Source organism: Labeo rohita, chromosome 18 (assembly GCF_022985175.1).
Source record: "Labeo rohita strain BAU-BD-2019 chromosome 18, IGBB_LRoh.1.0, whole genome shotgun sequence".
Classification (NCBI taxonomy): Eukaryota; Metazoa; Chordata; class Actinopteri; order Cypriniformes; family Cyprinidae; genus Labeo; species Labeo rohita.
The window spans coordinates 13517107-13536089 of NC_066886.1; the positions used below are offsets into that span (position 1 = coordinate 13517107).

General features: G+C 36.5%; 1 protein-coding gene across 1 annotated transcript in view; it reads left to right on the forward strand.

The window, feature by feature from the left end:
- Window positions 1–18983, forward strand: part of hydin (HYDIN axonemal central pair apparatus protein) — an 89969-nt gene that overhangs the window by 59639 nt on the left and 11347 nt on the right. Inside the window, 35 exon segments of the mRNA XM_051135605.1 lie at window positions 181–302; window positions 892–1083; window positions 1446–1595; window positions 3160–3399; window positions 3721–3850; window positions 4897–4974; window positions 5082–5249; window positions 5342–5709; window positions 6918–7037; window positions 7154–7311; window positions 7940–8093; window positions 8237–8653; window positions 8754–8948; window positions 9193–9266; window positions 9361–9543; window positions 9624–9743; window positions 10720–10879; window positions 11163–11335; window positions 11418–11616; window positions 11689–11791; window positions 11992–12091; window positions 12204–12372; window positions 12480–12715; window positions 12801–12903; window positions 12984–13188; window positions 13390–13619; window positions 15053–15204; window positions 15290–15485; window positions 15574–15679; window positions 16159–16386; window positions 16506–16861; window positions 17619–17779; window positions 17861–17955; window positions 18090–18300; window positions 18494–18697. Of these exon segments, the coding sequence (XP_050991562.1) occupies window positions 181–302; window positions 892–1083; window positions 1446–1595; window positions 3160–3399; window positions 3721–3850; window positions 4897–4974; window positions 5082–5249; window positions 5342–5709; window positions 6918–7037; window positions 7154–7311; window positions 7940–8093; window positions 8237–8653; window positions 8754–8948; window positions 9193–9266; window positions 9361–9543; window positions 9624–9743; window positions 10720–10879; window positions 11163–11335; window positions 11418–11616; window positions 11689–11791; window positions 11992–12091; window positions 12204–12372; window positions 12480–12715; window positions 12801–12903; window positions 12984–13188; window positions 13390–13619; window positions 15053–15204; window positions 15290–15485; window positions 15574–15679; window positions 16159–16386; window positions 16506–16861; window positions 17619–17779; window positions 17861–17955; window positions 18090–18300; window positions 18494–18697 (6256 nt within the window).

An 18983-nucleotide genomic window follows, 5' to 3' on the forward strand; every position in this document is an offset into this window, starting at 1 on the left:
TACAGATCTTGTTCAAATAGCTGTCAGTCTTTGTGATGTGTTTAGGTTGTTTATGAAGCTTGTGGTTTGATGTAAAGTTGAGCTTCTTCTCTTAGTGTTATTATTTCAGTATGAATATTTTGAAATTTCATTCCGCATAGCTGTATTCACTGCATTAATATTAATTTTTATTCCACTCAGGATTTAGTACAGAATTGGACAGGGTGCAGAATTTGCCCTTCTGCGAGACAGAGACGTTTGAGGTGAAGTTTGATGCCCGTGGGGCCAATCTGGGAAAGATCGATGCAGCTATGCCCATACAGGTTTGGTGAAAACGACATTAAATATCTGAGACAAGGAAAGAAATACAGGATGAAGATGAAATATTGACTTTTTGTGCCTTTCCATCCATCATCATAAACATTCACATATTTACAAATCTCATACAGACTTGTACTTAAAGGGACAGCTCACCCAAAAATGAAATTTCTGTCATTAATTACTCCCCCTCGTGTCGTTCCAAACCCGTAAGACCTTCGTTCATCTTTGGAGCACAAATTAAGATCTTTTTGATGAAATCCGAGAGCTTTCTGACCCTGCATAGATGGTACTACCACGTTCAAGGCCCAGAAAGGTAGTAAGAACATCGATAAAATACCATTTGTATACAAAAAGAATTCTTGTAGCTTAAATGTTAAATTTTAATAATGTCCTTACTACCTTTCTGGGACTTGAATGTGGTTGTATTGTCTATGCTGGGTCAGAAAGCTCTCAGATTTTATCAAAAATATCTTAATTTGTGCTCTGAAGATGAACGAAGGTCTTACAGGTTATCCGCTGCTATCTGCACATTATAGCTTATTGCCCTTTTGATTTATTATGTCACTGAGGTACTCACTTGTATGCTGACAGGTGACTAAAGGACCCCAAGTGCAGGTGCGTTTATGCGCGGAGGTCACAATGCCATCTCTCACAGTGTCAACAAACACTCTGCAGTTCGACACCATCCAGTGCGGCCTGTGTCAGGTGATCACAGTCCAGCTGCACAATGACGGGCCAGTGCCCTGTGAATGGAGCATCAGACAGGAGAAACGGCCAAAGAAGGTACAAGAATCTGCAAACAGTGGAAAAACTCTGATGAATCATTTGCTGTAAGATTATGATCATGTATAAGGAAAGTAAACAGAGTCATTTTCATTTCAAGTTGACTTTAAGGTTCATTTCCATCATTAATAAGCTGGTTTAGTAATGAATTATATATATCTGCTTGTTATTGATGGGTGTTGGTCGCAGTGCTGAGATTCATTCATCTTTGTGCCACTGCTAATCAGTTTGAGATCAGACTGTGGTATGAGTTTTACTTCAGCGCCCTTGTGTTTTTTCCTCTGATAACATTTCTAGTTTTTGTTGTGACTGAATTGAATGGGAATTTATCCCAGATGTTGTCTGTTTGGTTATGTGAGCAGATTGACAAGCACATCCCGCTGTACCTCAGACGACAGGCCCGACTGAAACAGCAGCCTCCTCCAGTTGTCTTTGAGTTATTGCCCTCAGATGGCACACTCTATCCTGGTGACAGAACCAATGTGCAGATCAAATTCAGCCCAGCAGAGGGGGTAAAGAAACGCAGACACTGGTCTATAAACTAGTCAAATAAAACTTTCATTCAGCAAGAATGGATTTAATGTAGACATGTTACAAAAGATTTATATTTCAAATAAATGTTTTTTTTTTTTTTTTAATTTTCTATTTGTCAAAGAATCCTGAAAAATGTATTTTCACAAAATATTAAGCAGCACAACTGTTTTCAACATTGATAATAATAAGAAATGCTTTCTGAGCAGCAAATCTGCAATTAGAATGATTTCTGAAGGATCATGAGACACCAAAGACTGGGGTAATGATGCTGAAAAATGAATCACATACATTACAAATGATTACAGATACAGATACAGATATATTAAAAAGCAAACATTTATTATAAAATTTAGCATTATTTCAGCATTTATTAGTGTTATTATTGATCAAATAGATTGCTTTTAAAAACACGTTACAAAATCTTACCATCCCCAAACTGTTGAATGGTAGTGTAATAATTATGAGTGGGACTTTCTAATGTCAAAGTTTTGAGATTAAATCTAGCTATATTTTATCTATACTGCTGTTAAAAAAATTGGGATCAGTATGCTTTTTAATGCTTTATAAAGAATTCTCTAATGCTCATCAAAGCTGTATTTACTTGATCAAAAATGCAGAAAATAACAGTAATATTGTGAATTATTTTTACAGCTTAAATATTTTATATTATTGTATATATTTTAAAATAGCCAAAAAATCAGCCATTCAGTGTCACATGATCCTTCAGAAATCATTCTAATATGCTTATTTATTATTAGAATTATCTGTTTATTCAATATAGAAATCTTTTCTAACAAAATAAGTCTTTGCTGTCACTTTTTTTTTTTATTAATTTAACACATCTTTGATGAACAAAAGTATTATTATTATTTTTTAAAAGAATAAAAAATTGCTGACTGCAAATTTTTAAATGGTAGTTTATATTGTTATATATATATATATATATATATATATATATATTTAAAATATATATATTTTAAATAAATGCTGTTCTTTTTAACTTTTTATGTATTAAAGAAATCTGAAAAAAGTATCACAGGTTCCAACTAAATATTAAGCAGCACAACTGTTTTCAACATTGATAATAAATCAGCATATTAGAATGATTTCTGAAGGACCATGTGACACTGAAGACTGGAGTAATGATGCTAAAAATTCAGCACATGAATAAATTACAAAAAGGAATACATTTTAAAATATGTTCACATAGAATTTTTTTAATCAAATAAATGCAGCCTTGATGAACATATGAAACGTCTTTAAAAAAAATCTTACTGATCCTAAACTTATTGAATGGCAGTGTATATGCATATATAAATATTTTATTTATATAAATAAAATACTAACACAAATCAGGTTACCATGTTGAATTTGATTCCTTAAAGTAGAATGAAGACAGTCTGTACTTCTACTGGGAGTCATAGGAACATGATTGAGTTATGAATAATTGTAATATATTGTGTAGCCTGCAGTCGGTCTGCAGCCAACTGTGTATTTTTGTACAAAGGCCTGGTTGTTTTACTTCTGATGTGTGTTCTTCAGAGAGCGTACAGTCAGAGACTTGTGATAACAGTGGCTCAAAGCACTCAGAAGATCCTGCTGCTGGCCCAGGGTCAGGGAGAAGAGCCTCAGCTGGAGTTTTCCTTCTCAGAACTAGATTTTGGCTCCATCCTGCCCTACAGTGAAGGGAAGGTGGCTGAGGTGGTTGTCCACAACCCTTGCCCTTTCCCTATAGAGTTCTACTCTCTGGACTTCGACAAGCAGTACCTAGAAGAGGAAGAGGTGAGCTTAATAGATTTAATTTTTTCGTTAGATCTATTCTTTCATCAGACAGTAATGAGATCACATACTCTCAAGATGAAAGTGTCAGCATAAAAATTCCTACTATGAACAAACTTTTTTTCCTTAGATTATTTCAGACCAAAGTATCTGAGCAATGTTTTCAGCATTTGCCTCATTTACTGTCTTCTGTATATATTTTTAGTATATATTTTTCTCAAAAATGATCTTCAAATATGTGTTTGTTTCAGTATAGTGTTGGGCACTATCATTCCCATTCTATATTCATCATCTTCCGTTTTTTCTTTGTGTTCTGCTTCTCAGATCTTGCGAATGTTAAAAGGATATGATGCCCAAAATGTGTTACTTTTACCTCCCCGTGCTCCTGGTGAGACTCTGCCCCAAGAACTGTTGGACTTCTACAAAGAGCAGAGCTCACAGGAACCCAAGCAGGGTAGTGTATACAGCAACAGAAATGGTCTATATATGGGTTTTTCAAATTATTTTTATTATTTATTTTTACATTTTTTTCTAACTTTTCCACGGATCCCAGTTTGAAAAATCCAGGTCTATAATGATCTCTATGATGAAATGATCTCAAAGGCACATTTTTGATGCAGGTTCACATTTTGAAATATTTAGTGTTGGATGCATGTGTCAGACATAATCTGATGATTTAAAATAGGTTTACAGGTAAAAGAATTACACTACCAGTCAAAAGTTTTGAACAGTAAGATTTTTAATGTTTTTTTGAACAAGTCTTTTCTGCTCACCAAGCCTGCAATTATTTCATCCGAAGTACAGGAAAAATATTAAAATTTTTAAATATTTTTACTATTTAAAATAGCTGTTTTATATTTGAATATATTTTAAAAACTAATTTATTCCTGTGATTTCAATGCTGAATTTTTAGCATCATTATCCCAGTCACATCCTTTGGAAATCATTCTAATATTCTGATTTGCTGCTCAAAGAACATTTATTTTTAAAACAGCTGAGTAGATTTTTTTTTCAGGTTTATTTGATGGATAGAAAGTTCAGAAGAACAGCATTTATCTGAAAAAGAAATCTTCTGTAACATTATAAATGTCTTTATTGTCATTTTTGATCAATTTAAAGCATCCTTGCTAAATAAAAGTATTAATTCTAAAAGTTTTTTTCAAATAAATAAATAAATATAATAAATATAATAAATTCAGGCTTAGTGAGCAGAAGAGAATTCTTCAAAAAACATAAAAAAATGTAAAAACTTTTGACTGGAAGTGCAAATCTTTAATAATCCTTTAATGGTTTTAAAGGATATTTACTTTTGTTTTGCTATCTGTCAGAGCTTTTTTTTTTTTTTTTAGCCATTTTTATTTTTTAGCTACAGGTTTTAATTTATGCTTGATGCAGATTGTATATAAGAATGAAACACATCTGACATGGAACGTGATCACAGGTTTTGCCTTTTGACAGAATTTAAGTGAATCTAATAGATCTAACTTTTTTTTTTTTAAGATTCTGGGGAGGGACTTGAAGATGAAGACAAGGGGGAGACAGCTGCAGCATCTGAGGGTGAAACACTCAGTGGTAAAGGTGTGGTTCAGCCTAGGGCAACAGTAAATGCATTTGCATTCTTTATAAGATTGGCATTATAATTCAGTATATAATTACACATAAATGAGAGTACATTCTCCTCACAGGCCAGACCAAAGACAACATTAGCACTGGCACTGCAGTGGGGGATCTGGAATACGACCCTGTGTCTAGAGTTGTTGCACGTCACATGGGCATTGATCTGTCACCAGAAGGCAAGGCTGCCCTAAATCGCCGGGGCATTGCCATAGTTGTTCATGGTGCCCCTCTATCAGGTAAGATGCTGTTTTTTCTGTTGGAAAATGATAAACATTTTCTGTGTATTATTTTCAAAACACAAAATGCAAATGTAAGCATCTCTGTGCAGGTAAAACAAGGACAGCAGTTACTCTGGCTAAGCACTATGGCGCAGCGTGTCTCAGTGTAGATGAGGTCGTGCAGGAGGCTGTGGCATCAGGGAACAGCTCTGCAGCCATGAGGGCAAGGGAACAATGTGCCAGATTTGCTGTGGCGCATGCTCAAAAGGAAGTGGATGAGGCAGCGGCAGATATAATGGTGGCCACTGTTGGACAGGGTGCTGGTGTTCTTAGTGTTGAGGCACTTGCCAAACACACAGCGGAGGGCAGCCTGACCAGTGATCCTAAAGTCCCCCCGTCATCTGCCTCTACCCGCAACAAAACAAACATCACAGGACATTCACAGAAGTATAACAGCTCTGGTCCTGCTGCTTCAGTGGTAACACACTTTAAATTCTTTACACATCTTTTTTTAATACATTTTCTTTTGACCTTTCAGTTTATCACCGAATCCTGAAGAAAATTTATCACAGTTTCCAAAAAGATATTAAGCAGCACAACTGTATTTAGCATTTTTTTCTTTGAACACCAAATCAGCTTTTTGATGATTTATGAAGGATTATGTGACGCTAAAAAGGAATGGGTGCTGAAAATGTTGGTTTGTCATGAAAGGAGTAAATTACAGAACATTTGAAAATAAATTGGAATAGAAAAGAGTTATATTAGAAAAAGGTTATTTAAACTGTAATAATGTTTCTCAAGATGGCGTTTTTTTTAGAAGCCGGTTTCCTTTACTGAATAAAAAAAAGGTAACTGCATCTTTTCATCTCACAGTTCTGACTTTTTTCTCATATTTGCGTGATACAAACTCGCAATTCTGACTGTTTCGTCATATAAACTCACAATTTTGAGAAAAAAGTCACAATTACGTCCTTTCTCCTCTCAAAATTAGACTTTATAACTCACAATTGCGAGTTTTTTTGCAAGAAAGTTTTTCTCACAATTCTGACTTTATAACTCATATCTGCGAGTTTATATCATGCAGTTCTGAGAAAAATGTCAGAATTATGAGTTTATATTTCACAATTCTGACTTTATAACTTTATAATTGCAAATTTATATATTACAATTTGGACTTTATTTTTCAGAATTGCGAGTTTATATCTCACAATTCTGACTTTATAACTTGCAATTCTGAGGAAAAAGTCATAATTGTGAGATAAAAAGTTAAATAAAAAGCTATAACCTTTAGAGTTTTTTTTTCAATACAGTAAATTAATGCAGTGTAGAGCAATGCAGAAACCTCTTTCAAAAAATACACACACAGACTGAAAATATAAAACTGCAGAATTTTTTGTGTGAGGGGTAGGGTAAGGGGATAGAAAATACAACTTGTACAGTAAAAAAACATTGCGACCATGGAATGTCCCTTTAAAACTTGGAAACCCAACATGTGTGTGCAGGTGTACGTGTGTAAGTGTCAGGCTTTCCCTACATTAATATAGTAAATATAGCAAGATACTGTAGTAATACCAAACATATTGTGTAACATATGGATCTGTTCTGTATGTATCTTGCTTGTAAGTGTCATGTATGAATGGATATAAATGAATAATTAACGTGTGTGTGTGTGTGTGTGTGTTGCAGACAGATGGTCAGGTACACAGGCGTCTGAGTGTGAGTGCCAGTCAAAATGAAGAGCTGGGGGTGATTAGTTGCCTACTGCCTGATGATGTGTTGGTAGAGATCCTGTCAGAGAGACTGCAGGTGTGTACATGTTTTTATACCCTATACGTATCTGATATATGGCTGATAATTTGTGTCAATCACAGCATATGTAGACAGCACATATTGATTTTACCCTGCTTGCTCCCATGCCATAGCTTAGCGACTGTCACCGCGGTGTTGTGATTGACGGATTGGAGACACTGTACTGCCACTCACCAAGTAAAATGCTCCAGATCATCCTGACAGCCTTCAACAACCGTCGCCATATTTATGTTATCAACCTGTTTAACAGCTACAGTACCTTCAAACTAAGGTGCTCTACACTGTTCTGATACAAATTAAACATAAGGTCATTCTTTTTGTTTGAAACAATAAAAAATGTTATTTATTATAATATTACATTCCAGAAGATACATGCATCAAGATACATTTATTAGTGACGAGATATTAAGGCTGGTTTTCAGATAATATATCTTAGGCTTAAAGGGATATTTCACCCAAAAATGACAATTCTCTTATTAATGTCTCCCCCTCAGCGACATGAGGGTGAGTAATTAATGACAGAATTTTTATTTTTGGGTGAACTATCCCTTTAAATTTATTAAGCATGAACTCAAATTTTTAGATTTATGCTTAAAACGAGAAAAATGTATGTGTTCTCTAAAAACAAGTCTTAATATCTTGTCTACATATATTTTTGCTTCTAAATTTATTTTGTTCTTAAGGATGTTCGAATGTTTGAACACAAAATAAGACTAAATTAAGAAGATTTCTTGCTGTGCATCCTGTAAATTCTGAGATTCAGAAAATATTTTAAAGGCAGGTTTTCATAAGTTTTAGTAATGACAGCTAATATTGAACAGGTTCTTCACACTTGATTTTATTAAAAGAAAACTGCAGGAAAGAATGAGTTTGTGAAATTGAAATTGTGGATTACTTAGAGAACAGGACAAGTCTGACCAAGAACAAGGAGAGAGTAGACAACAGGAGCTGGAGAACTTAAGAGAAGAGGATATGACACCTAGTGAGGACTGGGATACAAAACCAAAACATGAAGACCCCCTGCCACTTTCTGAGGACCTACAACAAGAGATGGTTAGCTAAAGATGTTTCAGATTTTCATATTTAAAATTTCATAACTTGAGCTACATGAAGTATATGACTTCCAATCAAGGTAAAGTGAATAATTTGTTTAGCTGGTAATATTTGAAATCTGTTTTGATGTTCTTCTTAAACAGTCCAGTGAGGGTGACAGACAGCTACTGGCCCGATTCCAGCTGTACGAACAGAGTCAGCCAGAACTGCAGCACATTCTTCAGTTCTGGGACCGAGCACAGAGTCTCTTATTGCAGCCCATGGCCTCCTCCGAGGCCCAAGAGACTGGAGACATAATGAATTGTCCTCCTCCCTCTGCCAAGAAGAGCAAGAAGGAAAGAGAGAAGGAGAAAGCTGAGAAGGAAAAGCAGAAAGTGGAGGCTGCAGATATAAAGTCACCAGCTCCCAGTCAGACCCAAGTGTCAACCGATGGTGCCGAAGGCTCGGAAAAGATAGTGGTTGCACAGCCTATCCCATATGTCTGGCTGTCTATAAAAGAGAAGGAACAACTGAGTGGATTCGAGATCATCAGTAGCATGAAACTACCATCCCATGAGGAGGTAAAGCACCTAAGTTTCTCTTTATTTTGGACCATTTTTAATTGCACAAAGTTTCTATCCATAGAATATCAAGTACATTTTTTAAATGTTTTCCTCACAGATTTTGGATGAGTTAGGGTTAGGACCTAAAGGTCCACCCATCCCACTGCCCATAATATTCTCCATAGTCCCATACCCTAAGATGAGATCAGTGCCCAACACACAGCTCTCCAACAACTGTTTTACCTTTTTGATGCCCACATCTTCTGAGGATCTGCCAGAGAAGACAGAAGCAGACCTGAGATCAGAAATTAAGGTACTAAATCAGGGGTCTCAAAACTTAGTCCAGAATTTAACTCCAATTTGCCTCAACACATCTGCCTGGAAGTTTCAAGTATGCCTAGTAAGACTTAGATTAGACACCCCTGTACTGAAGTCTTGATGCAATTCTCTTATACATGTATAAGGCCTTTTAGTCATTTATACAACTTTAGTTTAAGCATAGAAAAAGACTTAAATTAAAAATCTAAATTATAAGCAGTCTACTTGTCTCCCCGCAGGAGGGCATGACAAACACATCTAATCCTGGCCAGGGTGTACCATCTGAGGAACCCAATCCAGAATACAACCAGGGGTAAGGAGGTCCCTCACACACATAAACCATATGTCCAATCACAAATAAATAGATCCATTTCACTAAAATCTTAAAATCTGCTGTTCTTTTATAGACTCACTCATTTCCGCTGGATTGTACCATCAAATGAAGCAATTACTCTAAGGGTCAGATTTTATTCTTCTGTTCTTGGAAATTTTGATCAGTCTTTCAGCTTTGAGGTGATGGGAACCAAGCGATGTTATCAGCTGTACTGTAGAGGAATTTGTGCTTTCCCAACCATAAGCAGAGACCCCAAGTGAGTAACATTTCAGTAGGGAAATAAAGATGTCATAGACTTTGGACATGTATTATAGTGTCTGTGTGTTTATATAATAGGATTGTGTTTGCACACTGCAAAAAGAGTCTGCGGCCTGAGAGTGGACTTCAAAAGACTTACATTATCCAGTCAGACCTGTACGAGTTTGGACCTCTGCTTTGTGGAAAGACCAGGGACAGGTGCTGTCATGATGTTATCTGTGCTCTTTTGCCATTATTGAGTGGCTTAACAGTACTTTTTTGTTAAAGTTTGTCTATAATAAATGTGTTTGTACTAGGGCTGGGTAAAAAATATTGATTTCTCGATTTTAATAGGTTCTCATATTTATATAACGATATTGATTTTTAAATCCCAAGAATCGATTAATCTAGCCTGTTTTCAATTAATGAACGGAACACTGTAGTGCACCTCCCAATCAAATAAATCGCAATGAGCTTTATGTTTTGTAACCTTAGATATGAAGCATAGTCTCATATTTCAAATTCTGTCCATTTTATTATAGTATTCAAACAGTAAATGCTGTTTTGGTGCTGTTTAATGTGGAATGACAGATCGCTCTAGCTGAAGCTGCAGCGCGAAATGCACATGAACTGATCATCTTTGCCGCTTTAGTACCAGTTATAGCACAAAATAAACATGAATAAACATCTGAAGGTATGTTAAAAGAACAAGTATAACTTACTGAAAGCCATAAATATAACAGCTTGTAGAAAATATGTCACGTAACGTCACAAAATGCTCTAGAGAGAAGCATTTTGCTAAATATATGCACCATGTAACATATTCATTATAATTTTTACTGTTCTTCAATGTTTAATTCATGTTTGAATAAATCTGTCAAGTTTTTAGAACAGCCACTATTTAAATGTTTATATATCCGGGAAAAAAATGTAATTTTAACCTTCAATATTAAAGTAATGTAGTACCAATGGACTCTCATGTATATTTTACAGCATTGGTTGAGAGATTTTTTCCCCTTGAAAAAATTGGGCATATACTATACCTGATATATATACAAAATAATTGATATCAATTTCAAATCAAATCGAATCGCAAGCTTGTGAATCTGAATCGAATTATGAAATTTGTGTCAAAACCCAGTCCTACCTTGTACATTAATTCTTTATAAATATTAATGATCCTATCCTGACCCAGGTATAAAGAAGCAAAATATCCTGAGAACATGGATAAGTTTGTAATCCACAATACTTCTAAAATGGAGGCAGAGATCAATTTTTGCTTTCAGCATGACACCAAGGCCACCACTTTCCTTCTTGACCCTCCAAATATGAAACTGGATCCCAATGAGCGAAAAGTATGCACATTTTTATTTAATACTTTTTGCCGAATTCACAGTTTTGCGATCATTTGAGCTGTATGCTATTTCATTTTAAAATTATATTTTGTTCTTTAAAACATTAAAGCAGTATTTTTTAACAGTCTAATTAGCCATTTTTAAAATGTAACCCTATTTGTGTTTTGAAGTTTTCTTTTTTAGCCACGTTTTTTAGCTTCAATCTCATTAAACTCAGTTTAACACCAAAAAAAGGCATTTACTCAAACTCTCTTTTCATTAATGTTTGATATATTCCTGGCAGCTACTGATGGTGTGGGCATACCCAAATACACCCAAACGCATAGAGGACAGCTTGGTGTGCTGCATCAAGGGGAACCCAGAGCCTGTTGTCTTCCGCCTCTCCTGTATAGGCGTGAGGCCTGAACTGGAGCTGGACCGCAAGCTGCTTCAGTTTGACAAAACTCCACCGTACAGGTCTACTACATTTACTAATCTACTGATTTTTTGCTAATTGTTATTAAAACCTTTTCATTAAAGTTTCATATTCTGTCTACAGAAAAGAAACTCAGAGTTTATGTTTGCGCAATAACACCCTTATGCCAGCTGCGTGGAGGCTGAGGGGCCTGGAGATGCTCGGGGATGAATTCAGCGTGTCTCAGAACAAGGGCATCATCATGCCTCATTCTGATTTCAAGCTGCACATGTATTTTATAGCCAAGAACCCTGTCAAACTGAAGAGGGCCATTTGTTTAGAGGTACTACAGAATGAAAAACACTTTTTGTAAATGTAAAAGTGTAGAAGTACTGGTATCGTTTGTGTTTACCAGGTGTCAGACGTGGAGAACATTCTTGGCATCGTTCAACATTCAGAGAACATTCAGATTATTGCAGAGGCCTATGATATTGCAGTGGACATAACCATTCCAGAAGGTACTTAACTGAAAACAGCTTATTGGCTTATCACACCATAAGATTTTGCCATAACAGTTCACCCTAAATTTAAAATTCTGTTATTATTTACTCACCCTCATTTGGTTCCAGATCTCTCTGACTTTCTTTCTTTTGTGTAACACAGTGACCAATAAAAAATAATCCTTTATTTATTTAATGCTGTTTTGCATGTGCTGTAGATTCTGATGGTTCATTAGACTTTGGAACAATCAAAGTATCAGAAGAGGTCAAGCGGTCTATTAAGTTGGAAAACAAAGGCAAATATGACATTGCCTTTAGGTGAGTTACTAGATAGATATCATAGATGTTTTCTATTTTAATAAAAAGAAAAACATCTAATATGTCTTTAATGTTTCTTCTCCTTCCTTTTGTTAATAATTTTCACTTCCAGGTTTACGCTAGTTGCCACAGAGCCAGGAGTGCCAGATCTGAACTCTGTCTTCTCCATCACTCCTCAGAAAGGCTCATTACGCCCCAACAATAAGCCCAGTACCATCCAGATTATATATCACCACAACAAGGAGATGTCCATCAGAGATAGCCCAATCCTTTGCTGTCAGGTCTTTTCATCTTACCACTTGATAGATTCCTTATCGTACAGTAAATTTTATTTTAGTTCTGCTGTCAACAGAGATGGAAAAATAATAAGTTGTTGTATTTTTCCCAGGTTATTGAGCCCAATTTGGAGGGTGGTGAGACTATTAACACAATACCAATCAAAGTGTCTGTCCAGGCACTTTTCACCAAATACAGTATCAGTCCCTCTAATGATATCAACTTTGGCCCATTGGTGTATGGCTCTCGCAAGAAACAGGCTCTCACTTTGGAGAACAGAGGCAGCTTTGAGATGCGTTTCACCATTAGGATGTGCAAAAGCGTCCCAGTTCCTGCACAGAGGAGAGGGTATAAATAAATAAATAAATAAATAGGTTAATAAATGAATTTATTCATTCATAAAAAAAAATGTTCTGGTTATTTTTTTTGGAAGCTTGGGAAGTAAGAAGCCATCAAAAGACAATTATACTGGAAAACCATCCAGTGCCAGTGAATTACGACACACTATGCAGAATGAGATTGGCATATCAACACAGGTAAGAAACTGTATTTAAGTATCAAGTCTCAATCTAAGATGTAATATATTACAAATTAATTTTATCCTGTTTTTTTGCAGACACATTTGACATGTGGTGTTTTTTCATTGTCTCCGTGCTTTGGGGTTCTGGCACCTGGAGCTCAACAAGTGGTTACTGTGGATTGCAAAGCAGAGCATGTGGGTAGTTGGGAGGAATGTCTAGCTATAGACATCACTGACAGAGACCCCTCTGACAACCCAGATGGGGTTCCATACAAGCTAATAGCAGAAGTTTGTATGCCAGGTTTGTGACTATGAATGATTCCAGTTTTCTGGTGTGGCTCCACCTCTAGTCACAGTGGGTCTCATGGTGTAGCTCTGCCTCTGGGCTCAGTGTTTCATGAGCGATGTGTTTCATGAATGACTTACTGCTAAAAAATAAAGCTTCTTAAACTAGTATGAAGTATAGTGTAAAATGATCACTCTGTCACTGTACTGTTTACAGGAATAGCGAGTACGGACATTGATTCTATCTTTGAGGAGCACCGTATCTGTAAGAGCAGTAGCATGCTGCAGTGTGAGCAATACCGGGACAGTAAGGGGGTCTATGTACATGACGAGAATAAGTTTGTCTTCAACAATGTCCTAGTGGGTCAGTCAGCCAAAGCCCAGTTCCGACTGACCAATCCAGGAAAAGTGTCCTGTGAACTCAGCCTGGCGATCAAAACAGTCAAGGTGTGTTTATGAGAAGTGGTACTGTCACTATTGACATTGTTCTGCAGAATATACAAAAATGTTAAAGTGTTTTATCTGTTTTGAAATATTGTAACTGTTAAAGGAGAAGACGTCCAAAATGAAGATTCACATATAATGTACTCACCCCCTTGTCATCCAAGATGTTCATGTGTTTCTTTCTTCAGTCGTAAAGAAATTATGTTTTTTGAGAAAAAAGTTTCTGGATTTTTCCATTTTTTCATATAATGGACTGGAATGGTGCCCCGATTTTGAACTTCTAAAAGGCGGTTTAAATGCGGCTTCAACCGATCCCAAATGCAGTTTTAAACAATCCCAGCCGAGGAAGAAGGGTCTTATCTAGCGAAACGATCAGTTATTTTCCTTCAAAAAATGCAATTTAAATACTTTTTAATCTCAAACACTCGTCTTGCCTTTCTCTCCCTAAACTCTGTGTATTCTGACTCAAGACAGTTACGATATGTCGAAAAACTCAAAAAACAATCGTATTTTCTCCATCAACTTCAAAAATCATTTCAAAATCAAAAAAACTGTCATGAACCGGAACAAAAACAGTCCAAGCAGAGTAAGACAAGACGAGCATTTGACATTAACAAGGGTATAAATTGTATTATTTTTATTAAAATAACCGATCGTTACGCTAGATAAGACCCTTCTTTCTCGGCTGGGATCGTTTACAGCCGCATTTGGGATCGTTTGAAGCCGCATTTAAACTGCATTTTGGACATTCAAATTCAGGGCACCATGTCTGTCCATTATATGGAGAAAAATGCTGAAATGTTTTCCTCAAAAAACATAATTTCTTTAAGACTGAAGAAATAAAGACATGAACATCTTGGATGACAAGGGGGTGAGTAAATTATTTGTAAATTGTTGTTCTGGAACTGGACTTCTCCTTCAATGGGCTAACTGTTGCTTAAATGCCAAGTTCTGTCATAAAACTCTAGATGGCGCAAGCTGATGGTTTGTTAACGCAAACTAATGATATTTACAGCATTAAACTACTTGGCACAAGCTGATTGGTTCATGTTGTACAGTATCTGTGGCCAATAAGCTTGCTGCTCTGCATTTAAATGGCTGGTTAGCATCCACTGAAACCCTCCACCTCCCCAGCTCCAGCTGTATAGATCTGATATAAGTTATTATACATGCTATTTGTTCAGAAGCAGTATGTCTTAAATACTCCAGCACCGTATTGGTGTTTGTATTGGCAGTAGCAAGTTCCTGTACTTGCTTTGCAGCAGCAGCAATAACCAACAACAGCTTCAATTTAGCAGAGTAGCAAATTTTTTCTGCCAAGACCAAATACATTTACACTGTCAAATCCATTACCATGCTAAAGTCTTCCAAGAGTTGTCATGATAGAACTGTATCTTTGCTTAACTGTTCTGTGTTAACTTTTTTTGTCGTTTCAGACATCAACGCCCAATGCAGAGGTTTTTGAGGTGACCCCTACAAAGATGTGTATCCCCAGCCATTCTCATGCTTTTGCCACCATCACCTTTTCTCCTTTGACTATGCATACATATCATGCAGTGTTTGAGGCAATTCTAAAAGGGACCACAAGGTAACTGCTTTTATTACAGGTTTGAATTGTTTAGATAGCTGTTGATAGTTTGTTTAGGCTTTATTCATTATGTTTTGAAACACAGTCAAGCTTCTGCCGCCAAACCCAAAGCTCTGGTGTTTGATCTAATGGGTGAAGGGAATTTGCCCTGCATCACTGTTCTGAGACCTGTACAGAGGACTAATCGCGGTCAGCCAGTGCTGCAGTTTAAGCGCTTATTGGTGGGACGAGGGCAGACTCTTCCATTAGTGATCAAGAACAATGGCAATGTGCCTGCACAAGTAAGATCAAAATTAGCTTTCAGCTAAATTTCTGTTTTTATGATGCAAGTTTTCATTATAATAATCCATTCTTCTCTTATATTTGCAGGTTAGCATTGTACTGCAATATCACCTGGGAGTTTTCACTCTAAAAGCTGCTCCTGGCACTGTTTGCAGACTGGCCTCCTCACAAATAGAAAGCAGTCCAAGAGAAGGCAAGCCATAAACACAAATGAAGAGTGAATGCACATTTATTTCTGTGCAGTGCTGTTACGATTTGCGTTTCAAATAAGATATGAAACTAATAACACAAACAGCAGCAAATTTGGACCTCGCTCCAGTTCATTAAATTTGGTGTCAGTGTTTATAGATTATTGGGATCCTTTAGAGCTGGTTTTATCACAAAAAAAAGCAGTCAGTACATTGTCAAGCAGTTGTAGTTGACCAAAGAATGCATCCATTGAGCGATCAGAGCCGTATATTAAACTATATGAATATTTTAAAATGCAATAAAGTTGTTTTGAGATTTGTAATTATTACTTTTTTACAGAGTGCTGTAGCGTAGAAGGAACAAAATGTTTAGCTTGAGGCAGGCAACCATAAGCAGTAAATTGAAATAAAGAAAACATTAGCATGAGATATGTGACAGAAACATATTAAAATCAAATGTAACTGCATTTTTGATCCCCTTCAGAGACACAACTAGCGCATGTAGCCTCTCTGATCCTCATGGCTGGGCAACAAGCAGAATTCCAGGTCAGGTTTCATCCAAAGGTGGCTCAGAAGTTTGAGGCCAACTTGAAGTTAATGGTAAGGGATAACCAGTATGATCAGACAGTGGTGCAGCTTGTGGGTGAGGGTTACCATGACATCATCATCCTGGACAACATTGGGAGCAAAGTTCAGCAGGACAGCATTGAAAGTAAGTAATGTAAAAGACATTCAAAAGCATGATTAAATAAACATAGTACCATTATTTTATGGATATTTTAATTTTCAGTACCCACTGTTGGTAATATCTCTTCTGAATGCTTCTCTCAGCTCTGTCTGACCTTCTGGATTTTGGAGACTGTCACGTGGGCCGCACTTATCAAGAAACCTTCACCATGACAAACCCAAGCAGCTCCAAGGTGCTACGCTTTGAATGGCTTCCCAGTGGCCCACAGCTGAGCTTTTCTCCACAAGTTGGTCACCTGCATGCTGATTGCTCCAAAGTTGTGACAGTCACCCTCTGCTCAGAGGAGCCCATTGTGTTGAACGAACAAACAATAAAATGTAAACTCAGCAGTATTACCTTTCAGCAGTCTGTAGACCAGATCCCAGACTGGGATGACTGTCAAAGGACTGTTAAATGGGTGGATGTAGACAAGTCGTCACAACAGCCAACTAAACGGAAGGTGAGTTTCATAGAATCAGTGATCTTTTTATATAATGACTACACATTTGATCTGCTTACTGAGGGCATTAACTTCATTAAATGCTTACATTTTTTCTTGTTTTGTTTAAAATAACATATTTGACCCTGGACCACAAAACCAGTCTTAAGTAGCACGGGTATATTTGTAGCAATAGCAAAAAAGACATTGTATAGGTAAAAATTATACATTTTTATTTTTATGCCAAAAATCATTAGAATATTAATTAAAGATCATGTTCCATGAAGATATTTTGTAAATTTCCTACTGTAAATATATCAAAACTTAATTTTTGATTAGTAATATGCATTGCTAAGAACTTTGTTTGGACAACTTTAAAGGCTCAATATTTTATTTTTTTTTTTGCACCCTCAGATTCTAGATTTTCAAATAGTTGTATCTCAGCCAAACCATTCAACCTTATTTATTCAGCTTTGATGTATAAATCATAAATTACACTACGGGAAAAAAACAATTATCAGATATGAAATTGCAATTGGGAGACATAATGTGGCAGTTGTGAAATTACAAAGTGTTAGGTATTAAATATAAAGTCACAATTGCGAAATATAAAGTTGTAATTACTATAAAATAAATTCACAGTTAATAGAAAGGTCAAAATTACCCTGTTTTTTTACACTGAGATGGAAACAGGCTTCTACAGAAAAATGTTCAGATCTTAAATGTCTTAAAGAACAAATGACTTCTAATTTTTATCTTGTCACTGTTCTGTGATCAGGTAGTAGTGACAGACCCTGAGCCTCCTCACTCTGTGGTGGAGAACTCCTTAAGAGAGATGGAGCTGATTGTTAGTGCCACATGTGATTACGCCAAATACCAGTGTGATACTGGGCCCATCCATTTCAAAGACACAATGTTGTACCAGACCAGAGTCTTTCAGTAAGTTTAAATGCACTGCACTTATACAGAATTTGCTCAGACAGGTGAATGTGTTTTCATAAGTGATGTTATGTTTTTTAGCCTTCAGATGGAGAACAAAGGCAGTGTTAAGCTGGAATATTCCTGGCAGGTTCTAATGGAGACATATGGAAAGACTGCATACTTTGAACATGGAGGTAAACCTTCAGCCTTCAAATGTATTTGTATTGTGATCTGTGTACCACAGATTTATGTTTTTGCATTTGCTTTAGATGCAAATAATAGCAAGAAAAAAACTGTATTAATGTAAATAATATATCTGATGGATCAGGTAGGACTCGCTCAGCTCAAGGGAGTAGGACACCAGAAAGACCAGCAAGCTCTCTGCAGAGTGTTTCCTCTCTGCTGCTAGGAGATCCAGAGCTTCCTCCTTTCAGTGTTGAACCTGATGTAGGGTTTATCAGCTCAGGAGCGAGTCAAACTTTCCACATCCGGTTCTCCCCTCTGGAAGTGGCTGAGTTTAAGGCCAGTTTGATCTGCAGGTGAAACACTCATAGGTCTCGTACAAACTTTAAAGTTTCAGAATTTTTTGGAGGTCAATTTAGTTGGGGTTGTCGCTCCTGTAAATTATGTAAAGGGTTAGTTCACTCAACAAAGAAAGTTTTGTCATTAATTACTCACCCTCATGCTGATTATGACTTGTTGCTCAGTTCTAATCTTTTTTTTCATTTGTAGCGTCTCTAATCTAAAGGATGAGCAGAGTCCAGTGATTTCCGTAAGTGGTCGCTGTTTGCTCCCATACTGTCATTTCCACCTAAAGGATTCAGACTACCTCACTGGAAACAGGCGGAACCCTGAACCCCACAGTCCCCTCATTGTGGACCCCAGTACCAGGGTTATAGAGTTCACCTCAGTGGGTATTGGGACGACTGTCTGCAGGTAAAACATTTCATAAAATGGATAGTTCTGACTTTGACCGGATGAGTCACGTTGTTTATATTACAAACAAACATAATATACAGTGCCTTGCAAAAGTATTCACACCCCCTCATTTTTTATGTTTTGTTATGTTGCAGCCTTATGTTAAACTACTTTAAATTACTTTTCTTTCCACATCAATCTACACTCCATACACCATAATGACAAAGCACAAAACAAATTTGTGACAATTTTGCAAATTTAGTAAAAATGAAACACTGAAATAAGTACATTGCATTAGTATTTA